Raw genomic sequence first — 21768 nt, 5'->3', positions numbered from 1 at the left:
TTCAGATCCAGATTTCATGGAGGGCATAATTATCAATATTTCAGATTATTTGGGTCTCGAATACCAGGTAATCTAATAGACAGTCTACTAGCAGATCTAATAGACAGTCAGGGCCTTCGTAATGACTGTCTATTAGATTTGCTTGATACTGATTTAGTCAATAATAAAAGCCGAATGTTAACTGCTCTACTGTCCGATGTCAGGCCTGAAACAACTGCCACAGTTGCAAAATTTTTGGTAATTTTACTGAGACGGGGATCTATGAAGCCTGCCTAATATTTCAAGTTGCTGCTGTGATGTGGTTTATCTAGAGATTGGTCAATGATCATGATTATCATTGCTTATTATATCACAGTCTGGCTGGATGGTTAAACTATTTTAATCTTTTATTTTAACCTTTTGTTTAATCCCAAAATATGGTACATTTTATATATTTCATACTTAATTGTATTGTAAACTCTGTAGGGGCCCTGGTTTGTTCATCAGGGATTTGTGTGATCTGTTTTCGATCATGAAAATTTGTATGAGCTGTCTTTTGTACTATGCCTATTAAAGGTTATAGAATAGAATCATAGAGTTGGAAGGGACCACCAGGGCCATCAAGTCCAACCCCCTGCATAACGCAGGAAATTCACAACTACCTCCCCCCTCCACACCCCTAGTGACCAAAAGATGGCCAAGATGCCCTCCCTCTCATCATCTGCCTAAGGTCACAGAATCAGCTGACAGATGGCCATCTAACCTCTTCTTAAAAACCTCCAGGGAAGGAGAGCCCACCACCTCCCGAGGAAGCCTGTTCCACTGAGGAACCGCTCTAATTCAATTGAATTGAATTGAATACCAGGTCAGTATTTGGATTTGGGGGGGAGGGGTTCTGAAATTATTCAAATCCGTTATTCTGTATGGGGAATAGGCAGCATCAGCGATGCTGCAACTTTGATGTCATTTGGTCAAAAAACTGCCCCTCCAGCCCCCCAGAAAGATTCCCCGTACAGAATAACGGATTTTGGCACAGTAGCAGGTGGCATTTTAGCCTTCAGTACTGGGACCTAACATCCCTTGGGGCAGAAAAGCAAGCGGGAGCCAGTGGCACAGACTCATCTTCTCTCACCATGGGGACCGTGAGAGAGGAGCTAAAGAAATACTTCAGAGGCTGGTCTTCGGTCCCTTCTTTCCATGCCATGAAGACAGCGGGCTTCCTTAAGAAACCAGCACCAAGATACCTTTGCATGATTGTTCTGTAACGTGATCCTCCACGGAGGAGGAAGTCTGTAGCGCTGTACGCATAGTGAGCAGCAGCACACCAAGGCATGGCCTTCTTGACCACCACTGGGCCTTTCTTGAAACAAAAGCCTAGCAAACATTGTTCTTCCTCTTACTAAAGCGGCTTAAAAATCAGTTGTCTGCATCTTTACTTTGATCTACATCCCAGTACTGAAGGCTAAAAAGCCACCTGCAACTGTGCCAAAATCCGTTAGGCTAGCAAAGATCAAATCAGTATCATAAAAACGACAGGTCCTTTCAATACAGAACCACGATTGTTAGTGTTACTCTTCCTTACCCTATGCCTACCGTAAGTTTCTCTCAGCAGTTAGCATGCCCAGATATTCTCGCTTAAGTGCTCACGTGCATTTTTACCTCGACTACGTCAGGATTCTAAGCAAGCGCAGAAAGAATGCACCAAGTCGAATCAATGCAGCATGCAGCTTCCTTAGAATCTTGGCCTTAAATAAAAATACCCATGGAAAAATGTTTCTAGGCCTCTTGACCACAAAAGTACGCCTGGAAGTAAGTATGTGGGCAAATATGGTGAGATCTTAGAAGCTTAAAGGGGTTGTTTCAGTAAGGCTGCCAGCGGTCACACGGTTCTCTTAACCACCTGTTTTGAGTAGTCTGGCACAAAACTTTCATTTCTCAGCATACAGTATACGTGACCCAGCGAAATTCTGTCCTGCTTTCTTTCCTTCCACACACCTCGTGCATTTTGCTCTCAATGGTGCAGATGTAGAGCCAGAGCAGGGCTTGGGCCTTGTCATCCTGGAGCCGTTCCTCATTCTGGGGAGTTTTAGGGACCAAGTCCAGCAGCCGCAAGGCTTCATGGATGGAATCCAGGGCAGAGCTAAGGAAGAAGAGACTCGGCGTTAGCCAAGCGTCTGGCAAACATAGCCGGCGAAGAAAAGGAAGAGGAGGAAGAAGAGGAGGAAGAAGAGTTGGTTTTTATATGCCGACTTTTTCTACCACTTAAGACTCAAACTAGCTTACCATCATCTTCCCTTCCCTTCCCCACAACAGACACCCTGTGAGGTAGGTGGGGCTGAGAGTGTGTGACTAGCCCAAGGTCACCCAGCTGGCTTCATGTGTAGGAGTGGGGAAACCAACCTGGTTCACCAGATTAGCCTCCGCCGCTCATGTGGAGGAGTGGGGAATCAGACCCGGTCCTCCAGATCAGAGTCCACCGCTCCAAACCACTGCTCTTAACCACTACACCACACTGGCAAAGTCCTTGGGCACAAGTTGCGATGATCATTCTGCAGATGCAGAAAGCTAACCGAATTGGGACAAGCTGTAAACAGTTTCCAGTACAACTAACAGCTATTACCTTTATAATAAGCATTTTATCCTTGTCTAAGAATTATACCAGCCAGAATGAGTCCAGGGCCTACCAACTGCTTCCTGACTTTCCTGCAAACAGTTCTGAAGTCATGCAAGACCTTAATCAGGACGTAAACTTTCAAGTGACGCAGGGCTCACCTTGAAGGTGAATGTTAAGGAACTACAGAGGACCGTGTGTGTGTGTCAGTCAGTGTAAATGTATGCCTGTATCAAAAGAAACTCATGACCCGTCAATCCACATTTCTACTCAAAGGCTTTCCTTTTGAGCCAGCGAGGTGTAGTGGTTAAGAGTGGTGATTTGGAGCAATGGACTCTAATCTGGAGAACCAGGTTTGATACCCAACTCCTCCACATGAGCGGCGGAGGCTAATCTGGTGAATTGGATTTGTTTCCCCGTTCCTCCACATGAAGCCAGCTGGGTGACTTTGGGCTAGTCACAGCTCTCTCAGCCCCACCTACCTCACAGGGTGTCTGTTGGGGGGAGGGGAAGGTACAGAGTGCTTTTCTTCAAGGCCAGATTAAACGCACTGCCATTGGGGGAGTTAGGCAGATTTTCAGGGGTCCCCTTTTTCAAGCAACTTTGTGATTGTGGATTCGGGAGTTTGGACACTGGCATTTTTTTGTAGATTGTAAAAAGCATGATCTTGCCAGAGACAAATGGATCACAATACACATTCAGAGGTGGGGACCTGCCCTAAAGCAAGAAATAGTTGCAAAGTTATTGGCTAACTAGAGGCCCTCTGTTACCTATTTCCGACCAACCACTTGCATTAGTGGTCTTAACAGAGAAGCTTATTAGGAAATATTTACATTTTAAGCAACTGTGCCGATCCCAGGAATTACCCTTCCATCTCTGATTCCATGCCTACAATTCCACATTCTCCAGTCTCTTATTGGTTAGGAGAAGGAAAGGAGAATTCGGATATGGGAAAGATAGGGCAGGGCTCAAGTGAGCGGCGACAGTCATTATGAGCACAAGCAACCCCCTCAGGCCTCGTTTTTAAACTTCAACCTCCTGAGCTCCCACACATAGATGAGGCGCACTGGGCCTCAAGCATAGGTGAAAACAGCAGGCCCAACTGGTCCAGGCCACTCACCATTCTGTCTGCTCCATGTAGTCATGGTAACACAGCACCTGAGCCAGTTCTATCAGGATCGCAGCCCGCTCGTGGACAAAGCTGCTGCCCTCCGAGCAGATATCCAGTAGGTCACAGATCACGTTGAAGCGCTCTTGGCTGGTGTCGGCTCGCACACCTTTGTAGGCCTTCAGTTCTTCCCACAACACTTCCAGCAGGATCTCAGGGGCCAAGTGGCATCCTTCCAGGCCCTCTTTCAGGGTCCTGAAAACACACAATCCAGTCAGGAACACAGGTTAGAACAGAGCCAGGATGGAGGAACCATCGAAACCAGGGTTTCTCAACCAGGGTTCTGCGAGAAATTGCTAGGGGTTTCATGAGAAACAGTGATGAAAAGGTTAAGGTAAAGGTCCCCTGTGTGGTCATTCCCAACCCATGGGGTGACGTCACATCCCGACATTTTCTAGGCAGACTTTGTTTACGGGGTGGTTTGCCAGTGCCTTCCCCAGTCATCTTCCCTTTACCACCAGAAAGCTGGGTCCTCATTTTACCGACCTCGGAAGGATGGAAGGCTGAATCAACCTTGAGCCGGCTACCTGAAACCAACTTCCGTTGGAATCGAACTCAGGTCGTGAGCAAAGCTTTGGACTGCAGTACTGCAGTTTACCACTCTGCGCCACGGGGCTCCTTGATGAATAGGTTAATCATATGTAAATCATATGTAATCATATGTAGGGGTTCCCTGAGACATGATTATTATTTCAAGGGTTCCACAAGGGTAAAAAGGTTGAGAAACACTGATCTAAACACTGCAGGCTGAATCGTTCAAAGAACTTTAATAGGCCTTGCTGAATCAGACCAAGGTTCACCTGGAAAAGCTCAAACAGCTCAATCGCAATCTTACTTCAATCTGAGATCATCAGCCCCACTTTTGCTGGCATCCACCTTGACTTTGAGCCAGAAGGAGACCGGTTCCGCCATCCGTTCCGTGATCTCACTGCGCTGGGTGACCAGCCACAATACCACAGCCTGGAGGGCCTCCTCCAAGGAGCCCAGCTTCCTGTAGTTTTCCACAAGCAGCCTGAAGCAGTTGTGTAGCTGAGAGGAAAACAAAAGAGCATTTAAAGGAGGAGGGGAGTTGGTTTTTATACCCTCTTTCCACTACCTTTAAGGAGTCACTCCATCCAGCCCCCCAAGGTGACTTGGCACTCAGTGCTTGTACTGAGGCTCTGTCCAGCAATGCACTGCTCTCCCCAATCCAGCTGACTCAGAAGGGTTTTCCCGCTTCTCTCTGGTATTTCCACTGCCACCAGCTGGTCAGAGTGTTACTGGCTAAGAGGGCCAGCACACATAGGACTCCATCTGCCATGCCATTTAAAGGCTACACTTAAGTGCCTGCATCTCCCACTAACCAACAGTTGGTTACTGCTTAGGTTACATCAGGTGCACTCCCAGGGAAATAGCAGTCAAGCAACCGACTCCCTTTCCCCGGTGCATGTTTTACATAAATTGTTTTGAATGATGGAGATATATCCGGTTCAGAGAGCAACTACCATCATTTAAAATAGAAAAGGATTAACTGAAAAACAAAGGTCCATGAACATACTCTGAAGTGCGGTGGATCAAGCAAGGAATACAAAGAAAAGGTGCAAATGTGCAGTCCTCTGTCCCTCAGCCCTATAACGTATCCTAGCTGGTCTAATTCTAAGGTAAAGGTAAAGGTCCCCTGTGCAAGCACTGGGCCATTCCTGACCCATGGGGTGACGTCACATCCCGACGTTTCCAAGGCAGACTTTGTTTGCAGGGTGGTTTGCCAGTGCCTTCCCCAGTCATCTTCCCTTTACTCCCAGAAAGCTGGGTACTCATTTCACCGACCTCAGAAGGATGGAAGGCTGGGTCAACCTTGAGCCGGCTACCTGAAATCGACTTCCGTCAGGATCGAACTCAGGTCGTGAGCAGAGCTTTTGACTGCAGTACTGCAGCTTAACACTCTGCGCCACAAGGCTCCTTTAGGTCTTATACCAGGTCAGAAAGCTCCTTCTTCCAGGTGAAATCAGTCAAAATGGTCCCCATTCCCTCTGTGCCTGGGCAATTTCTCCTCTGTCTCACACCCCCCGTGGGTCAAATCTTCCCTTCCTGAGGTCTCCAGAAGTTACATTCTAGCCTCCAACATCCCAAGTCTCTGTTCACCTTCTAAGCATCAGATTCCAGCTAAGGTGTCCACTGGCTATATCACCATCTTCTGCTGGGACAGCCATTTGCTTTTATAGAGCATTAACGGCTGCATACTCAACACAGCAGTCGACAGGACTGACAGTACTTGGGAGAAATCCCCTTCCCCCCTGCCTTCTACCAACAGGAGATAAAAAACTTTTAAAACCAAAAGTGTGGTTTTTGCAAGCCTCAAACCGCGAAGGCCATTTCACCCCACATCCCCCCTCAGGCCTTAGATGCCACTGAAAGATCTCCTAGCTGACAGAACTTCTGAGCTCTACAAAATCCCACCGGAACCTTCTGTCATGCCAGTTCATGAAGCTACAAGGACAACCTTGCTTACCTTTTCTGCAGAGAATTCTGGATTTTTGAACAGCTCTTCCTTGCTCAGCCTCCTGCAGAAGAGCTCTACTATTGAGTTGGATTCAGCATACATCTTCTGACAGTAGAAGCTGTAGCCCAGCCGGGACACGCAGTATGCTGTCGAGAGAGAAGGTGGGGAAAAGCCAGTCTTAGCCCAAGCACCGGGAGAAGCAGGCCTCCTTTTGAAAGAAAGCCACTAGATCAAGGTCTCTAACTCATTTGTTACGAGGGTCAGATCTGACATAAATGCCAGTCAGTTGGGCCAGGCCATGCTTCGCCAGCCCAGATCGGGAGCGGTGGGGTGGCTGCCTTGGCTGGTGAGCCCGCAGTGGGCTTGCCAGCCCAGATTGAGAATGTAGGGGGTGGCTGCCTTGGCTGGCGGGCCTGCAGCAGGCTTGCCAGTCCAAACTGGTAAAGTGGCTGCCTCGGCTGGCTCAGGGGCCGGATAAGAGCTCTCAAGGGGCCAGATCCGACCCACGGGCCAGATGTTTGAGACCCCATGCGCTAGATAAACAGGCTTCTCCTTCATCTCCTGAAGACAGCAGACCCTTCCACATGATCTGCTAACCTCAGAGGTTGAAACCTTCTATGTATGACATTTAATGTGCTGAATGACTACGCTGGCCCAGCCCCCACCTATGCATAACCATTGGCTTGGGATCACATAGGAAGTGTCTATGTGTAGGCTCTGTCCCCTTGGATGAAAAAGCTTTGGGTTTTTTGGGAAGCATCCCTGTAGTGAGAGAGGGACAGGGGAGCAAGAGATGTCTGGACAGTTATGGCGATGGAAGGCGGTCCAGGCGATGCTGTGGCTGGGGAAAAGGTGCTCCCAGAGCAGTAGTTGCCAACCCTTTTTTCACCTGCATACCCCTTGGCAGCCCATTTCCATAAACTGTACCCCTCATGTTACCAAAATGTTTGTAATTAATATAGTTGCTGTTTTTTCAAATGCCTTTTCCCGCCATTCCATTTTTTTCACAAACCCCTAAATGTCCTGGTTCATACCCCTGGGGGTATGTGTACCCCAGGTTACGAACTATTGTCCTAGAGCATCATTTTCCAACCACACACCAGCCCTCTGATGTGTTAACTCCTCTTGATTGGAGGGTCCAGGTTTGGCGGGCTGGAGCCCCAAGGCTTGGTGCCCAGACTGGCTGAAAGCCCTAGAGCACACATGGGGTGGGGGGGTCTGGAGCATGGCTGTCGTCCCTTTGCTTGGGGAGAGAAGAGAGAAACTCTGGGGAGAGACTCTTGGTTCTGTGGTTGAGCCCGTGTTTTACCGCGAAGGATGACAGAGGAGAAATATGCTAAAGAGAAGTGCAGATGTACCAGAAGAAGAGTTGGTTTTTATATGCCGACTTTCTCTGCCACTTAAGAATCAAACCTGCTTACAAGAATCTTCCCTTCCCTACAACAGACACCCTATGAGGTAGGTGAGGCTGAGAGAGCTCTAAGAGGGCTGTGACTAGCCCAAGGTCACCCAGCTGGCTTCATGTGGAGGAGTGGGGAAACCAACCCAGTTCACCAGATTAGCCTCCGCTGCTCATGTGGAGGAATGGGGAATCAAACCTGGTTCTCCAGATCAGAGTCCACTGCTCCAAGCCACCACTCTTAACCGCTTTTAACCACTATGCCACTCTGGCTCTTAACCACACCACCACCACAACACCAGGGATGGGGGCATCCTGCAACTGCCAAACACCAGATTGTAAGGACTTTAATCAGCAACTATCCTTTTGTTGATTTTCCTTAGTGCACCTAGATTCTGTCCCTTGCCAAAACCCTGAGTTTGTGCCTTGTAGAAATAAAGTTTGTTTACCTTGAGAAAGTTTGCACAAGTCCTTACCCAACCGCCACGTGGCATGCTACTAAGAGACACCCTGTGAGGCTGGCTTTGGGCAACCCACGTGAGAGCGAGGGGGGCTGAATTTTACCCAACGTGGTGGCAGCGACAGTAAAGGGTTGGCAAAACAGTGGCTATTCTTGCCTCACTACATGACAGAGACCACGACAGTTCCCAGACGTGGGGAGGGAGGAAGCATATGTGTATACGCTTCATATGCAGGTAGACTCTGCGCTCCTGAGACAGAGGTTGCTCCAGAGATCTGCTAATAATAAAAGCGCCCTCGTTTTGTATTATAATGGAAAACAACCTCCAGCTGATGAGGATACAGAGAACCCCCTTGCTAGAGGAAGACGGTCTCTGATGCCAACCTGAGACATCCAGGTATTCTGCCTGCTCACACTGCGGAAGACCTGCTTGCATATCCAGCATCCAGGAAGCAATCTTTTGAAGGGACACCACCAGCTGCAGCATCCCTGGAGACTGTGGCCCCTGTGGAAAAGACAAGCTTTAGGAGAAGGAAACAAACATAGGAGACCCACACGCGCACCCCCCTCCGGCAACACTTCACCACAATGAATCTGCTACAGACAGCAAACTGCCACCTTGTTTGCATAACATCTCCGCAGGTATCTGGGGCCAGTCAATAAAATCAGCAAACCAACGGCGGGGTGGGTGAGAAGATGTTGCATGTGTATATGTTCTCCATCAGAAAACTCCCTGCATGTTTCACAAAGATGGCTCAGCTGAACTTGGAGCATTCACATGCTCCCCCCCCCCAACCATGGTGTTGGAGGAGAGTGTTACGGATTCCGTGGACTGCCAAAAAAACAAACCAGTGGGTTATAGATCAAATCAAGGCTGAACTGACCCTAGAAGCTAAAATGACTAAACTGAGGCTATCGTATTTTGGTCACGTCATGAGACAACAAGAGTCACTGGAAAAGACAGTCATGCTAGGAAACGTTGAGGGCAGCAGGAAAAGAGGAAGACCCAACAAGAGATGGATTGACTCAATAAAGGAAGCCACAGCCTTCAGTTTGCAGGATCTGAGCAAGGCTGTCAAAGATAGGACATTTTGGAGGACTTTCATTCACACAGTCGCCATGAGTCGGAAGCAACTTGACGGCACTTAACACACACAACCATGGCACAGAACTGAGGTCAGAAAAACGCTGTGAATTATACATTCATACTAAAACTGGAATGAATATGTATTCAGCAAAAAAAAATGCCTTTTTTTTTTGCAAAATCTGTTTGGTACAGTTTTAGTAGGAATGTATAATTCACAACTTTTCTAGTCAGGGAGGTTTATATACCACATATAAACCTTTCAGGCTTTTTTTATTAGACTTTATTCAAACTGTACATTCCTTAACCAGTGTTTTTTACCCTTTGAATCAACCTTTTTGGTTTTTCAATCTGTTGTTTTGATTTGAGTTTTCTCCCCCTGATTTTGCTTTCCAGTACAGGGGTCCGTCACAGTTCTCTCAGAACTCTCTCAGCCCACACGGAGGCAGGCAATGGCAAACCACCTCTGAATGTCTTTTGCCTTGACAACTCTGCGGGGTCGCCATAAGTCATTGTGACTTGACTTCACTTTCCACCACCACACAGGGGTCTACAACTTATAGCTGGCAACAGCCAACCAACCAGCATTTGTGATGGCCAGAGTAAGAGAGAGAAGACCCTACTCTTCTCTGAGTGAGGGCTATTGCTCAGGCTAAAAGTTGCTAAGGGGCCTCAGGGCTTGAACACATGAAGTTGCCTTCTACTGAATCAGACCCTTGGTCCATGAAAGTCAGTATTGTCTCCTCAGACCGGCAGCGGCTCTCTAGGGTCTCAGACAGACTTCACTACTTGCCTATTCCCTTTAACTGGAGATGCCAGGGATTGGACCTGGGACCTTCTGCATGCCAAGCAGAGGCTCTACCACTGAGCCACAGCCCCTCCCCTAGAAGTGCCAGCATCCCTCTCCAGAAGTGCCAGCATTGGCATCCCGCTGTACCCTACCCTTGCTGAGTTATGTCAAGAAGAGAACTTTGTGGTACCACACAGCCATCTTCTCCAGAATAACCAGTTACTGGGCTAAGAGTGCTTCCATGCAAATACAGAGAGCCAGAGTGGTGTAGTGGTTAGGAGCGGTGGACTCTAATCTGGAGAACCAGGTTTGATTTCCCACTCCTCCACATAAGCGGCGGACTCTAATCTGCTGAACCGGGTTGGTTTTCCCACACCTACACATGAAGCCAGCTGGGTGACCTTGGGCTAGTCACTGTTCTCTCTGAACTCTCTCAGCCCCACCTACCTCACAAGGTGCCTGTTGTGGGGAGAGGAAGGGAAGGCGATTGTAAGCCAGTTTGATTTTCCTTAAAAGGTAGAGAGAGTCAGCATATAAAAACCAACTTTTCTTCTTCTACAGGAAGCCACCATTAGTAATTGATTGTCTTTCCAACTTGGTTGGTAGAAAACAAAAGCTAAATGTGCCACATTGAACACGTGTATACGCTAAGTTACAAATGATGACTCTTATATTAAAGCAGCAAAATAAGTTAAGACTTCATAAGTAAGTGTTGCATATATTTCCATTTCCCCTCAAATTTCCATTTCCCCCCCAACTACATCCTTTTTTTCCTCTGTGGCTTCAACATTTCTGGAAATTTCATTCATTCAGATCATGAGTCCCCTTAGCCCAGCATTGTCTCCTCTAACCAGCAGGCAGTAGCTTTCCAAGGCTTTTCCAGACAAGGAACCTTTCTCAGCTCTTCTACAAGAAATCCTTTGACCGGGGAGGTACCAGGGATTGAACTTCAGACCTTACGCACACAAAACACAAGTCCGACCCCTGAACCAAAGAGCCTCTGCAAAATCTAGACCCTAGACCATGGGTCCCCAACATGGTACCTGCTAGCACTATGGAGCCCCGACACCTCTTCTATTGCCCAAGTGTTTTTAGGAAGAGGACGGGGCCAGGTAAGGCTTTTGCTCAGCAAGGCTTCTGATTGACCATTGGAGATTTGACTGTCTGTGCAGGTTTTTTAAAATGTTGCTTTGGCAGTAGCTGCCACCGAAGCACAAGTTACTGAAGTCAAGCGGTGGCAATCATTTTGCGGCTGGCTCTGCCTCCTGCAGCAGCCGTCTTGCGGCAGCCATTTTGTTGCTGCCCCCACCATGCCGTGTCAGAATTCCAAAAGTGCCCAAAGGCTCAAAAAGGTTGGGGACCCCTGACCTAGACCAATTAAGGATATTTATCCTGACCCCCAGGGGCCAAAGATGAAAGTCTCAACCTTATTTCTACACAGACTGGAGGATTCTCTGTTCAAATGTTCACAGGGCAGTTGCCACCGCCGCGCCACCCTTTCGGTTCCTCATACCTGCAGAGCCTGAAGGGAGTCGTATACCAGGGTGGTGTACAGCTGGGCAAAGTGGTACAGCATCTTCTTCAGAGCTTGCTGCTGTTTCACATTGTCTGGTGGGTCCTGTAAAGGGTGGGAAGAGGAGCATGAGAAGATGCTTGAAGGGCCCCAGGCCCCGTCAGTGCCAGGTCACTCATGAACAATGCAGCCTTATGCAAAGTTACTCCGGTCCGGTGGCAACAACTGGAATAACCATCTATAAGATCGCACTCGAAGCCCCGCATACCTGCTTCACATTTCTTAGGAGCCCCTTTAATGCCACCTTTTGTACTTGCTCCGCCCCGCCTCCAAGTATCCACTCAAGCAAGCATGAAGAATCACAGCCACGGGGTTAGCTATGCAAACAACGATTGCTAATAGCTATGCAAACGAAGGAATGAAGGAGCAGGCGAGTGCGGGGGGCGGAATTTGTTTCTCCTCTTGCATCGGGACTGTGAATAGTCATTCTAAAGGTCAGAATTTTAAAAATCAGCACAGAGCGAGGAGCAGATTCAACCCTGCATAAATGACCTAAGAAACCTAAGCTGTACAGTTTAGGGTTTTCTCCATGTATCACAGGTAAAAAGAAAATGCAATACATTGAAGATTTACAGGTTTTTCTTTGCATGCATTTCATTTGCATAGAAGAGAACGGTAATTATAAGACACCCCTGGGGGGAAAAAACACATCCAAGACGTTTTTGTGCACTCAGGCAGGAACAGCCGATCGGTGTCCTATGGGCTAGATTAGCCCCACCCACACAGCAATGTAACAGCCCTACCAAATTTTAATCAATGCGATAGCAAGCAAGCCCGGTGTGTTTAGTGTGAGACCCAGATTCAAAACTCTCGCAGCCCAATAGTTTCTTTTGTTCTGAGGATAAAACGGAGAAGGGGAACAAAATGTTGTAAGCGGCCTTGGGGCCCCCATTGGGGATAAAACGGGCATAAACACCTAGAGAGCCAGCGTGGCGTAGTGGTTAAGGCGTCGGGCTAGGATCTGGGAAAACCCAGGTTCGAATCACCACTCGGCCATAGAAACTCGCCGGGTGACCTTGGGCCAACCACACGCTCTCAGCCTCGACCCTGGCAAGTATTTGGATGGGAGACCTCCAAGGAACACCAGGGGCGAGAAGCAGAGGCAACGGCAAACCGCCTCTGAACGTCTCTTGCCTTGAAAACTTTATGGGGTCGCCATAAGCCAGCTGGGACTTGATGCCAATAAATAAATAAATACCCAAAACAAATAATAAGTGCCTATATGTTTTATATGCATATAGTTATATGAACTGGTTTGCTTTCTCAAACATGCTTGACAGGGCTATCGCTAAATGGCCTAATCTGTTCCTCGGCTCAACCCCAACTGATGGTCTTGTAGCCAAGCGCTCCAGACAGGATGACCTCACCACTCCGCCCCTCCAACTACATTCTACAGCAGGGGTGTCGAACTCAATTGTTACAAGGGCCAGATAGAACATAAATGTCACTTGGTCGGGCCGGGCCATGCCTCGCCAGCCCAGACTGAGAGTGTGTGAGGGGGTGGCTGCCTTGGCTGGCTCGTGGGCTGGATAAAAGCCCTCAAGGGGCCGGATCCGGCCCACGGGCCTTATGCTTGACACCCCTGTTCTACAGCATCAGTAGCAGCTCAGATCACTCTAGATCCTGGATCAGCTTCATAAGAATACAGGTTCACTGCCTCTTCTCCAGCGGAATGAGCCTGCATGCTTAGTTTACCTTGGGGTGGGGTATACAAAGGAAGCCACCATGAACTTTCAGGCAGCAAGGTATGGCTGGCCCTTGAATTAAGGAATATTGTGGAATGAAAGCATGGAAAGGTGGAAAAGCAAAAGCAGCAGGGGGGAATTGTGGGAAGATAGCTGCCAGCTTGTACGATCTAGACCAGGGGTGTCAAACTCAATTGTTACAAGGGCCAGATATGACAAATTTCGCTTGGTTGGGCCGGGACAAGCCTTGCCAGCCCAGATTGAAAGTGGGGGTGGCTCATGGGCCGGATAATAGCTTTCAAGGGGCCAGATCCATTCCGCTGGCCTTATGTTTGACACCCCTGATCTAGACTGAATGTCTGTCTCCTTTTGAAGATATTTAAGGCCGGCAAGTGGCCAGGGGAGTGAGCCCATGAGCACAAGCAGAAGAAGAGTCAAAGGGCTTTTGCCCTTTGGCTCTGAGCCTGAGGGTTCAAGCTTAGAGCTAAAAGGAAGAACTCCTAGCAAACAGAGCATTTGGTAGCCTCCCCATCTCATGAACACATGAAACTGCCTTATACTGAATCAGACCCTTCATCCATCAAAGTCAGTATCGTCTACTTAGACTGGCAACGTCTTTCCAGGGTCTCAGGTAAAGGTCTTTCACACCACCTACTTGCCTAGTCCCTTTAACTGGAGATGCCGGGGATTGAACCTGGGACCATCTGCATACCAAGCAGATGCTGTACCACTGAGCCACAACCCCTCCCCTCTCCTGTTAATTTGCTTCTTCTGTATCATTGCACTATATTTCTTGTTGTGAGTTGCTTGGGTTCCCCTTTGGGAAGAAAATGAACTTTACTTACAACGTTTAGCAGTTTGCCAAGCAGCTCAAAGTATCTTTCCATAAAGGCAGAGATCCCCAGAATGTCATGTAGACCGAAGAAGCTCTGTTTACTCTCTTTTGCGTATCCGTACAGAGGCATTATGAACAACTGGCTGCTTTCGATCGTCACTTTAAGCAGATGTACGTCAGCATCCAGCAAGGCGCTTAGGATCTCAGCCGCTCGGGCAAAGAGGGGCCCTACCGAGCAGTCACGAAGCGCCAACGCTCTGTTTAGCTCGATGCCAGTGGAGAGAATATCCAAACCCATGCTGAAGAATTGCCTTCTCTTCTTACACCTTCTCAAACAGCCCCGGCACTGCTGGAGGGCTTCCTTGCTTTCCGCGAAGCAGCCGCTCTTGCAGAGGTAACGGGACCTCATCACGGCAATTTCAAAGATACAGAGCGCGTCCTGGAAGGGCAAAGTCTCGCCCGCGCCCCTCTTTTCCAGAAGGCCCGCAGCAAGATAGCCAAACAGCTGCTCACTGAGGAAACAAGCCTCCTCCCTGGGCAGCGGGCTCCGCTGGGCCTCAAACACAGAAGCGGCAGCAGTGGCATGTTGGGCCGCCACGGAGGTAAAGAAAGGGGGTTCTCTGAGCAATAGGACGGGGGAGCCGTGCTCCAGGAGAACCAAGAAGCGCACTGCTTGCAGCTGTGATGAGAGGACTGTCCGGAACTGGGCAGGAGTCCGGTCTGTTTTAGCTATGGCGTCGGCGCTCTTCCACAGCACGCTGAAGGCACTCTTGGCAACGGCCGAGAAGTCATCAGCGGGCACCTCCGGCGGCTGGTGCTTCAACAGTTCGGCGTAGAGGAGGCTCGCCAGCCCCAGTCTGGTCTCCGATGGGCCCCGAGAAGCAGCGCCTCTCAGCAAGTGGTAGAGCAACCTTTCCAAATAGAGGGGAACGTACTGCGGCCGAGCTTCAATGTAGCCATGGCAGGCCCTCTCAGCCAGAGTCTGGAGACATTCCAGGTGATCTGGGTCACCCGAGCCTTCGGCAAACCGGTGGATGCAGGCCCGCAGGATTCCGTCACACGCTGTTGCCCGTTTGGAAGCTTGGCTTGCAGCGTCTGCGTTTTTGGTTACCGAGCTGAGGCATTCCTGAAATTTAGTTCATTTTTTAATTTCATTTTATTAAGCTTATATCTCGCCCTCCCCAGCAAAAGCCGGGTTCAGAGCGGCTCACACAACATAGATTAAACAGTAAACAGTAAAACACAATAAAAACATTAACACAGTGATTAAAATCTGCCCCATAAAATCAATAAATGGAGAACGTGAATCAGTGCACTTAATTGTGACATATAGGCCACAGAAGAAGAAGAGTTGGTTTTTATATGTTGACTTTCTGTACCACTTAATGGAGAATCAAACCTTCCCTTCCCCACAACAGACACCCTGTGAGGTAGCTGGGGCTGAGAGAGTGTGACTATAAATATCACCCAGCTGGCTTCATGGGTGGGTGGGGGGGGAACAAATCCAGTTCACCAGATTAGCCTCCACCACTCATATGGAGGAGTGGGGAATCAAACCCCATTCTTCAGATCAGAGTCCACCGCTCGTAACAACTACACTACGCTGGCTGCAGGAGGGCCTGCAGGTAACCCTAGCCCCCCATTAGATAGAATAAATTAAAGGGAGTTGGTAGGGCAGGGAGGCCAGCATTGATGGAGAAACCATAGCTGGCCTCAACCATAGGCATGGTGGAATAGCTCTGTTTTGCAGGCCTTGTGGAAGCCCTTAAGGTCCCGCAGGTCCCTTGCCTCACTAGAGAGGCTCTTCAGCCAGACAGGGGCCAGGGCAGAAAAGGCCCTGGCCGAGGCCAGCTGGACACTCTTTGGGCTGGGGACCACCAGCAGATTGGTATTCGCTGATCATAATGTTCTTTGGGGAACATACCAGGAGAGGCGGTCCCGCAGATACAAAGTGAGGAACTTTTAGGATCTTGGAGGCAGCACATTGCTGTAGATTAAGCTTTGCAAAGCCCCTCCCTTTTTGCAGCTGGATGGAAAAACTCCCATCAAAATGTACAAACAACATGCAGTAGCGGGCCAGATCCAGCGCACTGTCCCCGTTTTATTTCTTCAGTTTACTCTCCGTAAGAGACCTACTAGAATAGTCCTAGCGCCTGTTTTTCAACAGCAGTCAACCAAATGCTTCTAGGAAACCTACAAGCAAGGCTTCTCCCCACAATGGATATTGAGAGGTAATGCTGTCTCTGAGCATGAAGTTTTTGTTTGGCTCTTATGACTAAGAGAGAGCCATCAGGGTGTAGTGGTTAAGAGCAGTGGTTTGGAGCAGTGGACTCTGATCTGGAGAACCGGGTTGGGTTCCCCACTCCTCCACATGAGCGGCGGAGGCTAATTTGGAGAACCGGGTTGGGTTCCCCACTCCTCCACAAGAAGCCAGCTGAGCGACCTTGGGCTAGTCACACTCTCTCAGTCCCACCTACCTCACAGGGTATCTGTTGTGGGGAAGGGAAGGTGATTGTAAGTCGGTTTGATTCTTCCTTAAGTGGCAGAGAAAGTTGGCATACAAAAACCAACTCCTCTGCCTCCTTTGAGCCATTGATAGGCCTGTCTTCCTTGAATTTATCTTATCCCCATTGGTCACTGCCATGTCTTGTGGCAGGAAGTTCTTGCATGATGTGAGAACACAAACTCTAATCTATCCAACCACATGTATTTAGCGACAAGAGGGAAGGTTCTGGGGTTACACATAGCCTCAAACTCCTGCCACATGCTAAAAATACTGTTTTCTCCCTTTCCCTCTCTGCTTCCCGATTCACCCCTCCCCTTCTCCGTTTCTGTAGCGCATCTGTCCCTTCTGAATGAATTCTTGCAAACTAAATTGCTGCTAGAATCCAGATCACGCACAGTAGGCCCCAAACTACCTTCCAGTCTTCAGAAACTGCTCAGCAAAGGTCCAAATACCCAACCTTTGTTAAGGGAACAGGGCCCCAGAAAAGTGCACCCCTTTAAGGCGACCCCTGGGGAACGCAGAGAATACGGCACACTCTCCAAATGCTTAAGAGATTGATACAGAACTGGGAACGAGCTGCTAGCCGCAGCACCAACAGCGATTACACTCCTCTGCTCTGTGGGAAGCCATCTGATAACAGCAAGTCCAAGAACTGCTAAGGATATCATTCTCCTTAGAGACAGCCAACCAAGAAGTTGTACCTTCAGCTCTGACAATAAAGCCAGAGTCTCTTGGGGAGTGCTGGTCCGTGCCACGAAGTCCGTGCCTTTGAGGAACTTCATCTTGCATCCTGCAGAAAGGAAGAATGTACTTTCAGTCAAGATCCTACAAATAGATTGTACATGCGCTCACTGTAACGTTTGAGCGGGGCTAGGGGCTCTCCCAAAGTGTCAGGTCTTTCGCATCACCTGCTACCTGGTCCTTTTAACTGGAGATGCCAGGGACTGAACCTGGGACCTTCTGTATGCAAAGCAGGCACTCCACTGCTGAGACACAGGCTCCTCTCACGCAGCTATCCATATAATGGTATGTTGGCAGCAGTTGGGGGACAAGCACAAGGGAGAGATATAGAAAAAGAGTTGGGTTTTGCATGCCGATTTTCTCTACCTTTTTAAGGAGAATCAAACCGGCTTACAAACGGCTTCCCATCCCCACAACAGGCACTCTGTGAGGCAGGTGGGGCTCAGAGAGTTTAGAGAGAACTGTGACTAGCCTAAGGTCACCCAGCAGGCTTTATGCGAAGGAGTGGGGAAACCAACCCAGTTCACCAGATTGTCCATTGTTCACATGGAGGAGTGGGGAGACAGACCTCCAGATTAGAGTACAAGCCTGCAGTTTCCTTGGTTGTGTGAATGTCCACTCAGGCGTTCCTTCCCTTATGGCCATCCCTGTTCCGGGAACTCCAAGCTCCTTCATAACAGTACCTCGACCTAGTCTAAACCCTCTATAAGAATTTTGGAATGTAGTTTGCAGAACAGGTTTTTTAAATCAATAAAAAAGTATTTCCCAAGTTACACAAAAACCCCTCTAAACCCCATTTTACCTTTAAGAGCCCTTGCTGGGCCCCCAACCTTTAAGAGCCTCTGGGCACCTTTGGAATTTTGAGGGGGTGGTGAACATCACCCCAAAATGGCTAAGGAAAGGCCAGCTACTTACCTGTGTCACATGAACTCATGAAGCTACCTTATACTGAATCAGACCATCAAGGTCCATCGAAGTCAGTATTGTCTACTCAGACCAGCAGTAGCTCTCCAGGGTCTCAGACAGGGGTCTTTCACATTACCTACCTGCCTACTCCCTTTAACTGGAGATGCTAAGGACTGAACCTGGGACCTTCTGCATGCCAAGCAGATGCTCTGCCGCTGAGCTTCGGCCCTTTCCCTAATCCTTTGGCAGAAAACCCTTTCATTTGAACTAAGGCAGCCAGTAACCCCACCATGAGGCGGAAGCGACTTGACGGCACTTAACACACACACACGCACACACACACAGCCAATAACAAGGCCTCCCTTGCAATGGCCCTACCCGCTTTCCAAAATGCTTGGCAGGAGCCACAGTGCCCCCAAGCACCACAATGCAGCATCCCACTCAAATTATATCACTTTCAATGTACGTTTATACTACTAAATTTAAAACCTGTTTAACCACTGCAGGTCCCTGTGTGCACACACACACAACCAGGGGACTATAGGTCTGTAAACAAGACCAGGCAAACTATTTAACGCAGGGTTTCCAGGTCCCTCTTCACTACCGGCGGGAGGTTTTTGGGGCAGAGCCTGAGGAGGGCGGGGTTTGGGGAGTGACTTCAACGCCATAGAGTCCAATTGCCAAAGCAATCATTTTCTCCAGGTGAACTGATCTCTATCGGCTGGAGATCAGTTGTCATAGCAGGAAATCTCCAGCCACCACCTGGAGGTTAAGCAATCAACATATACACCACCGTACTACTACTCACAGTCAGGAAATAAGTACAGATTCGGCTAATCCAATTTAAGTCAATCACAATCACAATTCAGTTCAAGGTTCTCAAAATTTATCACAATCTAGTGACTTTCAGCCAACAATTGAGAAGACTACTCTAGATAGGATTATGGAGATTGTTACTTTGTGAGATTGTTACCTTGTAGGATTGTAAGCATAGGATTGTAAATAGAATTGTATGTTGCATGTTGTATGTCTTTCACTGCACTTTTGCACTAGACTGTGATAAATTTTGAGAACCTTGAACTGAATTGTGATTGTGATTGGCTTAAATTGGATTAGCCGAATCCGTACTTACCACCTGGAGGTTGGCAACCCTAATTTAACGGGGGGTGGAGACCTTCAGCCGTACAAAGGCCTACTAAATTTCAAAACTTTTGGCCAAGGTAGGGGGACCATAGCAGCTGACTCTGTTTGAATTAGGGACAAGGTTGGGGTAGGCAGATACAAGTAAAAAAAAAACCATTACCACCAACCAACCATTAACACCCAATTAGTACCAAAAAGTCTCTTTCACATACGACCCCTCCCCCTCCCCGCAAAGCCCCCCTACCTACCCGGCACTAGCGAGCTTTTCCGTTACCCGCTAACCGGCCACACTGGAAAGGAGGAAAAAGGAAAAGCGGCCCCGCGCCACGTTCAAATCCAGGCCTCCGACCAATCACAGGAGCCACGCTTTAACCCCGCCCCTTTTTTTCGTCCACGGCCTTCTGGGAACTGTAGTTCTTTTTTCCCCCACGCTATGGCTTTGCAGGCATGGGAGCCACGCTATAACCCCGCCCCTTTTTTTTCGTCTACGGCCTTCTGGGAACTGTAGTTCTTCCTCCCCACGCTGTGGCTTTGCAGGCATGGTAGCCACGCTATATCCCCGCCCCTTTGTTTCGTCTGCGGCCTTCTGGGAACTGTAGTTCTCCCCCCCCCCACGGGGGTAACAGGCCGGCGTGCGAGGCGGGAGGAAACGTCCCACGGAAGACAGGGAGGCTCACTTCGGGGGAGGGGGGCGTGGCTCAGTGGTAGAGCATCTGCTTGGCATGCAGAAGGTCCCAGGTTCAATCCCCGGCATCTCCAGTTAAAGGGACTGGGCCATCAAATGCCAGCAATGCCCTTCCACAATCTACATTGGACAAACCGGTCAGTCTCTTAGACAAAGATTAAATGGACATAAGTCTGACATCAGAAACCACAACATTCAAAAACCAGTGGGAGAACATTTCAACCTCCCAGGGCATTCTGTTGCAGATTTAAGAGTAGCCGTTCTCTTACAAAGGAATTTCAAAGGGAGACTGGAAAGAGAAACTGCTGAATTACAGTTGACATTCAAACTAAAGTCAATGCAAAATATTGTCGGAAGGCTTTCACGGTCAGAGTTCATTGGTTCTCGTAGGTTATCCGGGCTGTGTGACCGTGGTCTTGGTATTTTCTTTCCTGACGTTTCGCCAGCAGCTGTGGCCGGCATCTTCAGAGGAGTAACGCTGAAGGACAGTGTCTCTCAGCGTCAAGTGTGTAGGAAGAGTAATATATAATAATATATTAATATATAATATTGAAATTCATAAACATCAGCACAACTTTAACAGAAAAGAAGAGAGTTTAAGAATGAATAAGGCTTGGCTTCCTGTCCTGAAAACCTCCAGAATAAGACTACAGTCCACAATAGCCATTCAGATTAGCTTTGGATTTCACACATTAACAGATCACTTCAGGATACAATGGTTCCATATTAACATACCACACACTCATTAGCACATTATCATGATACTTACAGGACAATGGTTAGCACATTACCTTTGTTACTTTTTGCAGGACAATGATTCAGCTCAAACCCAACCCCTTTCTGACTATATATTACTCTTCCTACACACTGGACACTGAGAGACACTGTCCTTCAGCGTTACTCCTCTGAAGATGCCGGCCACAGCTGCTGGCAAAACGTCAGGAAAGAAAATACCAAGACCACGGTTACACAGCCCATATAACCTACGAGAACCAATAAAGTCAATGCATTTACCTGGGCTGAATAAAGACCTTGCATTCATGGCTCATGACCAATGCTGATTTCTCCACACCCATCTCGCCCCTGGACATCACAGACTCTTCTGCATATCACACCTAATCCCATCAAGCCTGCTATTCACCTTTACATACTGTTCACATTTACATACTAATGCTTGTCTGAATTCACTCTCCTCTACTTAAAGACCGACGGATTCACATTCTAGCTGTATCTGAAGAAGTGAGCTGTGGCTCACAAAAGCTCATACCCTGCCAGAAAATATTTTTTTTAGTCTTTAAGGTGCTACTGGACTCTTGCCCTTTTCTACTACAGCAGACAGACTAACACGGCTACCCACTGTGGACTAGGCGAGTAGGTGATGGGAAAGACCTCTGCCTGAGACCCTGGAGAGCCTTGGAGAGGGGCTGTGGCTCAGTGGCAGAGCATCTGCTTGACATACAGAAGGTCCCAGGTTCAATCCCCGGCATCTCCAGTTAAAGGGGCTAAGCAAGTAGGTGATGTGAAAGACCTCAGCCTGAGACCCTGGCAAGCCACTGCCGGCCTTAGACAATACTGACTTTGATGGACCAAGGATCTGATTCAGTAGAAGGCAGCTTCATAGGGAGGGGCCGCTGCTCAGTCTCTGGCATCTCCAGTTAAAGGGCTAGGCAAGCAGGTGGATGTGAAAGACCTCTGCCTGAGAGCCATGGAGAGGGGCCATGGCT

General features: G+C 48.6%; 1 protein-coding gene across 1 annotated transcript in view; it reads right to left on the bottom strand.

The window, feature by feature from the left end:
• Nucleotides 1-17351, bottom strand: part of ESPL1 (extra spindle pole bodies like 1, separase) — a 49125-nt gene extending 31774 nt beyond the window's left edge. Inside the window, exons 1-8 of the mRNA XM_056858296.1 lie at nt 17271-17351; nt 14074-15189; nt 11484-11588; nt 8481-8601; nt 6247-6383; nt 4594-4787; nt 3711-3953; nt 1975-2119 (exon numbers count right to left, since the gene is read on the bottom strand). Of these exons, the coding sequence (XP_056714274.1) occupies nt 1975-2119; nt 3711-3953; nt 4594-4787; nt 6247-6383; nt 8481-8601; nt 11484-11588; nt 14074-15189; nt 17271-17351 (2142 nt within the window). The remainder of the gene's footprint in view (nt 1-1974; nt 2120-3710; nt 3954-4593; nt 4788-6246; nt 6384-8480; nt 8602-11483; nt 11589-14073; nt 15190-17270) is intronic.
• Between the last annotated feature and the right edge of the window lie 4417 nt (nt 17352-21768).

The sequence above is a fragment of the Euleptes europaea genome, chromosome 1, assembly GCF_029931775.1.
Source record: "Euleptes europaea isolate rEulEur1 chromosome 1, rEulEur1.hap1, whole genome shotgun sequence".
Classification (NCBI taxonomy): Eukaryota; Metazoa; Chordata; class Lepidosauria; order Squamata; family Sphaerodactylidae; genus Euleptes; species Euleptes europaea.
This window is presented reverse-complemented; position numbering and strand designations above follow the sequence as displayed.